The sequence below is a fragment of the Pocillopora verrucosa genome, chromosome 5 (genome assembly GCF_036669915.1).
Source record: "Pocillopora verrucosa isolate sample1 chromosome 5, ASM3666991v2, whole genome shotgun sequence".
Lineage (NCBI taxonomy): Eukaryota > Metazoa > Cnidaria > Anthozoa > Scleractinia > Pocilloporidae > Pocillopora > Pocillopora verrucosa.
In genome coordinates this window covers 13237588-13250570 of record NC_089316.1, presented here as the reverse complement: position 1 = coordinate 13250570, position 12983 = coordinate 13237588, and the positions used below count along the sequence as shown (strand labels likewise).

The 12983-nt window shown below is 38.4% G+C and overlaps 1 protein-coding gene across 1 annotated transcript; it reads right to left on the bottom strand.

The window, feature by feature from the left end:
- Positions 1-8990: 8990 nt before the first annotated feature.
- Positions 8991-12359, bottom strand: LOC131784507 (protein Mpv17). The gene is made up of 2 exons (XM_059101316.2): positions 12258-12359; positions 8991-11286 (listed from the first exon to the last, which is right to left on the bottom strand). Exons 1-2 carry the CDS (start codon positions 12337-12339, stop codon positions 10760-10762), a joined length of 609 nt encoding a protein of 202 aa, XP_058957299.2. The 5' UTR covers positions 12340-12359; the 3' UTR covers positions 8991-10759.
- Positions 12360-12983: the final 624 nt, after the last annotated feature.

The following is a 12983-nucleotide window of genomic DNA, read 5'->3' as shown; positions in this document are numbered from 1 at the left end:
AATCTCAAATCTAACTGGCCACTGGCGAACAATTCTTGCTGTGTTTACTATTTTTTCTGGGTCACTTCAACTTTTACCTCGTAACACACATGCGCATTTAAAAGAATATATCATATCTCTATGTAGGTGGTGGATGTCATGAAGGGCCCTCAAGGTCAGTTGCTGATGACGGAGCCATCAAGTGTGTCTCCGAATAAAACCAAGAAAATGATGAACAAGCTCAGGTCATCTGACGGAACTGACACATCAGGGGTTGGGGAAGAGTTGATTGCCGCCTTCCCCAGTGAGATAAAATCAGAACACGAGGAAGAGGTTATTGATCAGAGGTAAGTTATTAAGCAATAACTGGTCCCTGCTGTAAGGACTTGCATTAATCTGACTTACCCGCGTGGATTTGTTTTCGACCTAATTTCAATTCTGCGTTCGGATACTCAATTAATTGACCTACAAAGAAGTCTTTGAGATACCATACCACAAAAAGCAAGTAGAATGATATGGAATAAACGTCCTACATATTGTGACATCAGCACTATTGCAGCTCAAAGGTTTAGCAACCAATTTAGGAGCCGGAGTACCAGTCCTCGCTCCTCAGCACTGGTAAGTTTTCTATTCTCCTAGTTTGATGGCAACCATCCCCTGACAGAGAAACTCCTGGACTTTAGATACCAGTCAATCTCATCAACTCAAATGACGAAATCGACCAATAAGAAAATCACGCCTTGTATTAATATTGTAAGCCGTTTGATGCCCAAAAATAGCTTCACAGTATCAGCTCACTTTGTGTTGAAAAGATCACGAGCCACAAAAGAGAGTTTGACAGTTGTTATGTTTCGTTTTAGGGATGTACACGATCGGTATGTTCGTAACTTTAGCGGTAAACTCAGAAGTCTGCACACTTTGCTGTGCTATGTGTATAATCTCAGGACAAAAGATTTACGCACCAAGGTAAAAAGGGGAATTTTTATTAAAAAAATCGTAAAACTACTTTAAGTGCTTGGCGACTACGAAAATTGATGATAAAGAACTTCTTTGTTACGAAAAAAGGTTATCTTAGTTTAAAAATCGTAGGCCATATTTTTGAAAAGTATACGTTCAAACAGCCATCAACAGATTTCTTTTGGAATTACAGTTTTGTTTCAGAATAGAGTGAGTTATACGGAAGCCTTTCCTTCTACAATAAATAACTCAAGAACACTGTAAGGTAAATAACTTTCCATGACGTCTGATGCGCGTCTGTACTCTGACTAATCGTAGGGAATGACCAAAGTCCTATCAGGTTTAGCGAACAAGTTGTACGGGGTACGCTAAATGAACATTGTCACTTTCCAGCTCTATGGAATGTAACCAGGTGTAGACTTAATTAACTTGCAGGTGCCGTTGTCAAAGGACTTTATTAGGACACTCAAAATAGTGATTTCGACGGATCAAAAAGGAAAGCCCCTGAGACACACAAGGAATATGACCCACGTGCAACTTCAGTCACGCGGTCCTCAAAGATCCTCCACGGATGCTACAGTTTCCCGTATGGATCATGATCACCAGTTGTCTCCTCAGATGAACACACGCGCAAGCTTTTTTTATGATTCGCCTTCTTCTATATTCCGCCCTGGAATTGCTGGATCTGGACGCACTGAGTCCAGGGCATCTGTCTTTGGACGCAAATTGAGGTTTTTTTTCTGTCTTACATATAGTGATCAATGGGAGAAATAGATCGATGATGATTGATCAGTAGATGGACCGCTTTTTAAATGATCCATTTATTTAAATGAACTTTAAATGAATCAATGACAGAATAAAAAAAAAGAAAGAAAAGAAGAAGTACTGTGTAAATAGATAGATGAATGAAAAAGCGGAAGAACGGGCACGCACACATAGGAAGGAGTAATGTGCAGATAGATTAAATAAATGAATAATTGAATAAATGCACGAATAGGTGAGTGAATGAAATGAGGGTTGGATGGATGGAGAAGGAATCAATGAATGAGTAGATAAATGAGTGGTGGTTTTGAAACTATTTAGACTCTAAAGAAACTGCTGCACTATGTCAGCTGGCTACTTAAATGCTCAGTTAACCATCCATCGGTGGTTAATAAGGATAGATCATCCACCTCAGTAAATTTTGGAAAGCTATCCTTTCAAGCGCCAGGCCCCTGTCAGCTCAGAGAGAAGATAACACTTCATACCTTGTCTCGGAAAAGTACTAACGCTCGGAAACTCAGTTTTACAGAACTTCTTATGGCAGGTCAGTCACTTGCTTCAACTTCTAGTTGATACTAAAGTAAATACTTGTTATCTGTAGGACAAGAGACACGTCTGACAAGATTGACACGTGGGAAGATCTACTGGAAGCTGGAGATAAACCATCTTCTCAATCTCAGGCTCCTGCGTGGCCGGGAGCCATAAGGGGTGGACCAGCTGGAGAACAGGGCGCTAAGAGCCAGGGAACAAGAGCCAGTTTTATAAACTCAGTGAAAATGGTTTATGGTGGTGTTAGAGTGAGGTAGGTGCACAGTTCTATGAGAGCTAGCGATGATGAAATGACAGTTTACTCTGAAAGCCAATGCTTTCGTAAACAGGTTACTTGGGTAATATCGTCAAGAAATGCTTTTGTCATGCACAGCGCTGAGTGAATCATACAAATGTCATAGCTAGAGATATACCTGAAAATCTTTTACGTCCAAAATTTCACAGTCACTCTTCCAATAAAACATCACCCTTTTCTTAATTGCTATTACTGAGGATTGGATAGATATCTTTTCATCAGTATTCATCGTATTGCTTCTGGGAAACAAAGGAATAACATCTTTACTCTGTGCTGGTAACCACCATGCACATACTGTTACGATTAGTAGCGTACTGCAGCCACTGAACACCATTATTATAAATAGTGTCCAGTGGTAAGCGGATGCTTCCATTTTAATCTTGCTCAGCAACCATGCTCCAGCATGTTACCTAAAGAAGTCTCCTTTTTCTCCATCTCCTGGCGATCTGCAGCAAAAAGGGCCTCAAAAACGATATTCTCGACTACCGTAACGATTCGATTTAGCGCCCTACTTCCAATGAGTGCCCCCCTCAAATTGTTTTTTTGTCAATGAGCGCCCCTGTTGAGTAAGCACCTTTATTCCAATAAGCGGCCCTTTTCTAATACACGCCCCTATTCGGTTCCAGTAAAAGCACTGATCAATCTGTTGAGGTACCAAAAGTAAATAAGCACTCCGGGCGCTAAATTGAATAATTTCAGAACACAAATAATTTAATTTTTCGTATTTCATTTATTTTTGAGTTTTTAGAAGTGAAAAATAGGACAGCAGCTGTTTTTGAACCGCCCGTCGTAGTTCTACATGTGTGGCCTGGTTACTGACTTGTTTTCAAAATGGCGACGTCCATCGTTAATTTTTCAGCGTTATTGATCAAAGCTTTAGAGTCTCTATGCGACCAAAAAAACGATGCGGGAAATAAAATTGAATATACATAATCTTTGATAGGGTAAATCTTCGTAATTACCTCACACGCACGGCTACTTATAATTACATGATGCTTTAACACTGAAACATTGTCAAATTTTACGTCTTAACAGGCGACATGGTGGAATGCTGCAAGTCATTCAGAATGGAGCCGCTCAAGCAAGTGACGCCAAGGATCAGCTTCCTATTTGGCACCAGGTTGCCTCTGCAGAGAAAAGTGAGCTTTTGAGTTCTTTCCATACGTGGGTTCAAATCATACATGTAGGTCTATCTCCAACGTCAGAAACACAACAAGAAAAACTTGATTTATCCCACAACATTACAATATAACAATATAGGGGCTCTGGCACTCAAACTCGAGGGATATTTCTATACTAGAGGAATTCGGCTAATGTGTTTTAAACATAGCGCAAACTTTCTCTCTCTTGTTTTCCAGATGCAAAGGAGAATGGCCCCAAAGGACAATTTCCGAAGAGACGGTTTGTTCAGTTTCCACGTACAATTCATTTCAGAAAACCTGAGACAAACAGGCTTACATATTAATGAAGTGGTTTTATCAACTGAGTTTAAAATGTAAATTGGCCACTGCAACGAGTTTCAAAGCTGACAGTTTCGAGCATTAGGCCTATGGCAGAGCGAAGCTTACGTCTTTAAATACATGATTTATTGCTTGTCTAAACATCACTTTTGGAGAGAGTCGAGCAATCTGTCTTTACTTAGAGAGTGAGCAACGGGTAAGGTTGGCGTTTATCATGAACTGAGTTCGATGAGCAGCAAGACATTTTCGAAATGTTTATATGACGATGGGTCAACGTTCGAAACGTCAGCTTTGAAACTCGTAACGGTGGCCAATTTTCATTTCCAACTCAGTTGATAAAACCAAAATATCTTGCTTCGATCACTACCCCACCGACGCAGCACCACGGTTTTCTTAGAGACGTAATCCCTTTACACTCGGGTAGGTTGAGAGACAGACAGCTTGACCCGGCAACAGACAAACAGAGAGGCTAACTTGAGCACAGGAAAGCAGAAAGACTGAGTGTAAGGCAGGCAGATGGACCAACGCAAAAACAAAGAGACGGACAAACGGACAGAAAAACGAACTAACAGGCTATAAGATAAACAGACAGATCAAATGACTACTAGATGGACAAACAGATAAAAAGACATGTACATATGCAAAGACACCCATTCAGACGGACAGATAGACGAATCAGTAAAATGTACCGCTGAGTAGAATCTCGCTGGTTTTGTTCTATTTGTCTATGATTTAATTAGGTAAACTGGCCTTTTCGTCTTTTTCTTTGTGTGTATCATACAATAACTGCAAATAATGAAGATATTTTTAACATATTGGGGTTTGTGTCTTATGTATTGTACAGCTTAAAGAAGTCTTCTTCAAAATCTGAAAACTCTTTGTGCGATACGATCCGAGAAGGTTTTGAAAAAATTCAAGCAAGGTCTGCTGAGCGAGTCAGAAAAAAACTCACCGAGATCAACAGGTTTGTCATCTTGACACAACAAACAACAAGCAAAACTGGCACAACAAGTTGTCATCCGCCGTTGTCATGAGCTTAAGGGATGCCTTAGTTAGGATTTCGTGGTGCTCATCTAGGTAGAATAAAAGGCTGCCTAAGGGTAAAGCATTGCTTCCTCTTATCTGAGATTAAAGCAAAATACATCTGACACTTTCATTCAGCTAGCTTCTTCTCTGCCTCAGGAAATAAAACCAATGAAAGCTCAAACTCTTCAAAATGTAATGCGTAGAGATCTTTCCTCAGTTTAAACTGAAGTTGTATAACTTTGGGCTTTGATGAATCTTAGTTTGTTAATTATCAATTGTTCTTATAAAGCTTACAAGGGCTTTGAATTTCAAGAATTGAGAATATCGTGCTACGAATTCTCAGTTTGGAATTCGTCAGAATAGTGTCCAACTACTTACAAAGTGGGGGTAAATATTCGCCACTTTCACCAACACTGAGGTGGATACTTGTTCTTGATTAGTATATACCATAGAGATACCAAAAACTTAAAGTTTATTTCTTTTGCTGAAATATGGTCAGAAATTAAACTCTTGACGTACTATTTTGTCTTTGGCTGCGCCTCGAACAACTCTTACGCTTTTCTCGTGCTCTCCAAACTTTCCGCGTACATCCATAACTCAATATACGCGCGCTAAGCATGGACCAATTCTTTAGTGTGGTATATACTTATATGAGATATTTTCCTCGTTAGCTTCTTACTTTTAATGCTGGATGGAAGCGGTCGTCTTCTGGAAAAGAACTCAAGCAGAGACGTTTAAGAGACGCGGACAGCAGGCGGAAGAAGAATATTATTTATTGTGGTGTCTTTTGACGCCAATTTATCGACTATAAGGCCGTCGTTTAAACGTTGCAAACGAAATTGTGCAGACCATGAGAACTTTTTAACTTCCAACTGCCGTCCGCATCTCAAAAACGTTTGTCCTTCAGCTCCCTGGGAAGATTCCAGTGAGGTCCAAAATCATGACTTATATAGTCTTTTAATTTTATTAATCGAACAGGAATGAAAAGCATTCGTTTATTTCAAAAGTCCAGGCGGTTGATCCATCTTCGGTCTTTCCAGTGGATTTACAAAGAGTGCAACAAGCAGGCCGTGAGATCATTCAAGATTCCGACAAGGAAGATGTTAAAAGCGCTCCATGGTAAATAACGTAGGAAAATTGATGATAAATAGATAAAAAAAATGCCGGGATTTATAAAAGTTTATATTCTCCATATCACGACAAAAAGCTGCAGTTAAAATGTTAGAAAAAACTAAAGGAGGCTGTGGTCGAATAGAAATTGATAGCACCAAGATTGACGTGGTAAGTTTCGTGTTTGAGGATATGGGAGAAAACCAAAACCACACCTTACGAGGGTAGTGAACACAGGAGGTACATAAATGAACAAAGAAAAATTCAAAACCATAAAAATAATCAAGATAAAACCAAAAGCATACAAGGCATAAGGAGGGTTAAAGATGAAAGCAAAATGAGTGGCAGTAGGTGACAGTAAGATCAGGATGAACTTTCGCAAGGTGTAAGAGTCTGACATTCGTCTCTTCATAGAAGCTGAATCAAATATTGTTTTACAAACAATAGTAAATAGTAAAGCCTCCAATAATCTGATTTTTGCAGCTTTGAAAATAGTTTCAGAGGTAACAAGGACTTGTGCAACATTTTTTTTCGGGAAATTTTTACGTCAATGTCTTCTTGGAATTTAGAACCATTTTAGGATGTTACTATGGTGCGACTTTTTTAAGGTTTTTTTTTCTAAATCAAGAAGGATCCCGTGCATCCTATTCATTCCTCTCTGGTTAAGCATTTGTTCACTTAATAGGTACGAGGATTTGGAGAATGAGGCCAAAGAACTTGGAGTTGCCAGCGAAGCAGAGGTGATCATCCTTTTAAACAAGTTATATCCATTTGCTGTTGATGACATCACCACGCTGCCTTTTGTCCAGGTTTGTTCTTGAGTTGATTTTTCAAGCTACGAGAAAAATCCACTCGACTGATGGCCATTTGGTGCTGACACAAAACTGTTTGAATATCAGGCCATTACTTGGAGTCTGTATCCCTAGAAGCGTGATGGGCGGTGATTGTTAATGCAACAATTTTCCAAGGCATACTCAATTTTATGGATGTTTATATTATCGTATTCCTGTGATTTTCTTCATTCAAAATTCAGGATGGCTCGTTTTCGGCTGGCAACTTTATGAGAAGTTGAAGTGTCTCTAAAGTAATTTCTCAGTATACACGGAGCTATGAAACTTTTAATTTGACTGCAGGAACAAAGTGAACTATACGTTCCAAGTGATCGGTTTGTGGTGCTTCTCTATCTACTTTGACTGTAAATCAGTTGTTCTCATTTCAGTCTTAATGTTGTTTGTTGTAGGCTAAACTTTGTCTTATCGTTCAATCCTTACCCATCTATGAACTGTGCCCATTAACCACACTGGAGGCGCTTAAGGTACGAACAGCCGTATTTTAAGATGAATAGAATGTCTGCTAGACTTGGGGGCAAACACGGAACAATTGTGTTTTTGGTTTTCATGAGTGCTTATTATCATCCTAAGGGTACAAAGCCAGCTCAAGGTACCCTGGCCCTCAATCACGGCCTATAATCTGATGCTCAGTAGTTTCCATTCCTAGTGGTGGCAAACTGATCACTTCTTCAACTCGCATATATTGTTATTTCGTCCTATATATTACGTAGAAAGTTCTGTTGGGTGATCGGTCGACGGGTCTCGTTTTACTTCGTAAGTAACAGCAAAGCTCATTTGAGCTGACCTGGATAAGGAGGGGGTTACATCTGTCTTAACAAGAAAGCACTTGGGCAATACTGGACGGATGTCAGCTCGAGCTCTTGAAAGACAAGGATCGAGGGCCAAAATTATGGCGCTTAAGCGCAGACGTTTTTGAGACACAGACGGCAACTGGACGTCAAATTCAATTTTTTGGGCGCGCTCTAATCGCCTCTTATTTTCTTAAAATGGTTTTTTGTTTGTATTTGGCATTTGTTTCTTGATTAATTAACTCACCTATTTATTCGTTTGTGTTTGATTTTAGTTTCTTCTTGCGAAGATCTTGAATTGCTCATCTGGGACGTTTAACGAGTGGATGAACCAAAGAAAGCTTCTTCCAGAACACAAAGTTACGTGAGGCTCCTATGTTAGGCATGAATAGATGCCGGAAATAATTGTACGCATTAATTTTAAACAAAATTTGACAGTATTTCCTTGGATTTGGATGATCTATCTTGAAACTAAATTTGCACATGAATAAACAGCAACTAATTAAAGGTTGAAATTTGTAATAATTTATTTAATTCGCTGAGAACATTCAAAGTTACTAATTTGAAACAGAAAAGTACAAAGCAAGGGGAAGGTGTGCCTCAAAGAAAAACCAATTACCTGGAGAGATTATTATCAGTTAGCGAGCCAAACAGACCTATCTCAACTAACGTAACGAATCTGACTGATTGCTACTGACCTATGCTTCTTTACTCTTACAGTCAATATGTGTAGTAAAATCACGGAGAAACTGACCAATCAGTTCAAACAAACCAGATTTTGACTGAAAGATAACTCCTACTTGATTCTGATGATGACTTTCACTTAAGTTGTCAAAACATCAGTCACTGCTATCCATAACAGTCCTTTTAGGTACTACAGTAACTGTAAACCAGACAATCGGTCACACGGTCATGGGAAAACCAAATTTTCTTGTCTCCATGGGTAACTAAATTTCATAAGTATGAGGATTCGAGCTCAGCTGCAAGATTGACCCTAAGTTCAAATTTTAGTAAATTCCTCATGCAAGTGAATGGCAGAAGAAAATGTATTCGAGCATACAAAACGTTATCCCTAAACCATGTTTTTACTTACTCTCTAATGGTTTATTGATGCCCACCTGCCAAAAAAAACACACTCATGGATGTGTTTTTAAGCATAAAGGGTAATTTGTAACTGAACTAGCCCTGAATTGTTGGCTAAGGACTCCTACAGACTACTGGGTAACCAAATGATTTATCTTGGAAAATTGTCAGAAGCAGATGCAAGAGTTGTAAGTATTTCCCTGATAAAATTAAAAACTTGCAGACCAAAAGTGTAGAAAATCTCAGAGCCAGTAGCCTCCTCCAAATTCCCCTCTTAGTCCCCTAGTCAAGTAGCCAGTAATCAAAGAGGCAGGATTGAAATAAGTATAAAAAAAACAAACATGGCTTCTAGGGTTTTTTTGGAATGAATCATAATTCAGAATTCTCCACAATATCACAAGGTGGGAAATAGTGAGTACTATTTAGCCAGAGCCAGCACTTATTCCAAATACCACTGTATTAAGCGGACACCCACAGGAAATGGCAGAGTGACCACTTAAAACAGGTTCCACAGATTAGTGGTATTAAAAAAAACCATACACAATACCACTTTATGCCATAATTGACCACTTAATCCCGCACAGAATCTTGCTCAAAAATACTACCTGGATTCTGGGTGAGAAACACGGATTCAAAGTTACTTGAAAGATTATTTTTAGTTTTATTTGAGTAGTTCTGCTTTCAGTGACTGTTCAATACAGGTGAAAACAATAAAATAGGCCTTTGGGACTTATTATTAATGTTCAAAGAAATGCGTGCACTGTGATCGGTAAGAATGAGTTCATTAAATTTCCATAAAGCACCCGCCTTATGCCACATGCACTTGGCATGTTTTTTATCTCTTTAGTAAAGGGATTAAGAGGAAACAAATTTGGAACTTCAAAAATTGAGCACTTATTACAAGGTGACTGCTTAATACTAGCTGGACTGTATAACTGGTGTTCACCCAGATACCCCTTGAGGCCATGGGTTTTTGTTCTACACTTATTTCACTCATTTTAAACACCGGGTATGAGGGGGCTGAAATTGGAATTTTGAGGTTGCTACTGAAATTTTCAGGAACCAATCTGTCAAAAAAATTGGCCCCCAAAAGCCAAAAAAAGTAACAATGTCACTACAACTTACAATAAATGGAAAAAAAATTAAATGCATTCACACCCCAACCAGCTGTACTGGTAAGTTATTATGGGTTAAGTATTTGATGTTTCTTTTCTTATCTCATCACTCATCATCATCATCACACAACTTATGTAACTTATATCCTAAATACAGAAGTAAAGGAATATTGGGTTGTTCAAACTACTGATGATAGAAATACCAAGCATTGTTGCTATACTGTGGAGTGACTAAGAAAAATATGTTATTGAAGTTGATCGTCAAATTAAACATACAACAGGCATGTCAGCCTTGAAATATTATTGCAAATTACATTCATTTTACATGCAGTCTGCATATTTTTCATTTAGATAAATATCAATTTTGAACCTACACCTACACCTACACCTCCACCCTGAGGATTAAGACATTGATGATGCTACTGCTACACCAATCTATAAGAAACTTATACAAGTTTTTAGTAAAGTATTTAAAATACAATGATACAATAAGTTTGTACTCTACACAGCTTTTCTAATATCAGATTCCACAGAAAAGTCTAGGTTCATTTCCCCATGGCTGTCATGAGTTAGGGTTACGGTTGCATTTAATTTAATTTTACATGAAGTCTGCATATTTTCCAGTTAGATTTACCAAAATTTTAAACCTACACCTCAGCACCGAGGATTAAGGCATTGATGATACCATTGCTACACAAATCTATTAGAAAACTAAATAAATATATGTAATATTTAAAGTATTTAAAATGCAACGATGCAATAAGTTTGTAATCTACACAGCTTTTCATATATCAGAGTCCACAGAAAAGTCTGGGTTCTTTTCCCCTAGACTGTCATGAGTGAGGGTTAAGCTGTTCACAGGTTTGTTTACCATCCAGGATAAGTACATATTCCAACCAAGAGACACCCCTTGAACAAAATTAGCTCGCAATTGAACAGGGACAAGAGTAAAATTAATTGCTTGTACAAATGGCCACACTTTGTAACCTGTGATCAAAGTTCTAAGGTACTTCTCTTCAATAACTTCCTTGATCTCACTAATATCTTTCCCAGACAGTGTCCCTGATAAGCTGTAGAAGAAAAATATTATAAAAGGACCATAAATTGTTTGGTCTACTATAAGTTTCTTGAGAATTTGCATCTTGGATGTAGGTGGTAGAAGGCGCTCAAGTGTTAAAAACCATGTCCTTTGAATAGGCCCAATAATGACTCCCATTATGTACATCCGAAGTGTTCTTCTAAAATCGTGATGCAATCCCTTTTTTTCGATAATTTGTTGAGTCAAGATGTCACTTGTACTAAACATCACAGCTGAAATGAGAACATTGCAAAAGCAAAAAAACTGAATGATTTATCAAGAAGAGGTGAGATTGGTTAGATATAGATCTGTATACCTTGCATTAATTAATAGCCTGAGTTCAATGCAAGAAAAAAAATCTTTTGTTTCTTAAAGAGCCTTGCTTTTAAAGATCTTTGACAGGTCTTTGACAATCCTTAAAGATCTTTAAAGATTCTGTGAGGTTTTCCACCAGCTCAGGGTGAAAACATAAAATAAAATCAAATTTACAATATTTGCATGTTTCACTTATTCAGGGGGTTCATCAAAATTGCTGATCCTCAAAGTGCACAAAACATGTCAAATATAAACTCACTGTATAATCTCCACACAGATTTGGGGGTTATGCATCAAACAATTCAAGGCCTCAATATTACTTCCCCACTTGGGGGGTGGGGAATTTGAACTGGAACTCAAGTCTTTCCAGCAGAATAAACGTGATATATCTTTTCATATTAAAGATAAAAAGTTCACTCTCACTAACAAATGGCTCAGAGAGAGAAAGGTCTCCAAGAAAATCATGGTGGCTATAATCTTGCCTTAGACATAAAAAATGACGATAAAATCTGGCGCTTGGCTGGAGCAGTTGAACACAATTTTGGCCCCGTTGGACAGGAATTTGAACGATGAAATCTTCGAAAGTTACAATTCCCTGACAATTCACCGGTGGACTCATTTATACTCCTGAGTGGAGACTCTAGGCACTGTGAAACTAACGAACAAGGCGCAATGACCCGGGCCAAGTCCCGAACCCGAACCTCTCAACTCGAAGTCTAAAGCACCAACAATTTCTAAAGGGTATACCGAGAAACGCTTAAAAATTTCTAAATGATATATCGAACAGTCAAACAGTCGAATACCGGACGAAGGTTTGACCCTTCAGTTAGACCAAGCAGACATTCTGTCGTTGTAAAAAGGGTGTAAACATAAATTTGGTTAACCTCACCAGTAGTCAGAGTTTGAGTTTTCCATGGATGTGTGGTGAGATATCTCTGATACGTTAACCATAAAGCCGATATAACTCTCATATTTGAGTTGACTCTAAAGCAATAGCGTCCAGGCGTCAAAATGTAAAGTAATTTCGTTTGCGTGGAGACTGGTTCGAGTTAAACTAATTCTCTTCCCAGTCTTTTACGAGCAAAACTAACTTTAACTGAACGAACCTGCCTTTTAATTGTAAACAAATAAGAACATTTTCCAGGACAATCAAATGCTCCGAATTAAATCAATTTTCATCTACATGTGTATTTTAAAGAGTCATCTGATTTCTGTTTCACGATATCCATTTCTCGAAATGATTGAAAATCGCCACGAAAGTTTGACTTGCGTGAGCTCTGAGACTACAAGGAAGCAGATGTTGTTAAATTTTGCCCAAAAAGGAAACAGACATATAGCCCTCTGGCTGACAAGAGAGTGTCATTTGATTTTGCGGTTGACCGGTACGCTAGCAAGCGTGTTGGTACATTTTTTTCGTTTTATGGTATATTTAAACTACTTTGAAAATATGAGAGTGATCATCGCAGCTATGAACACTACTTGAGCAGTAAAAACAAAGCCTGAAAAAAATTCAGGCTTGAACGGGAGTTGAACTCATGACCTCTGCAATACCGGGGTAAGCTAACTGGGAGCTGGTCATTTTTTTTTTGGTTAAACATCAGCATGTTAACTATAG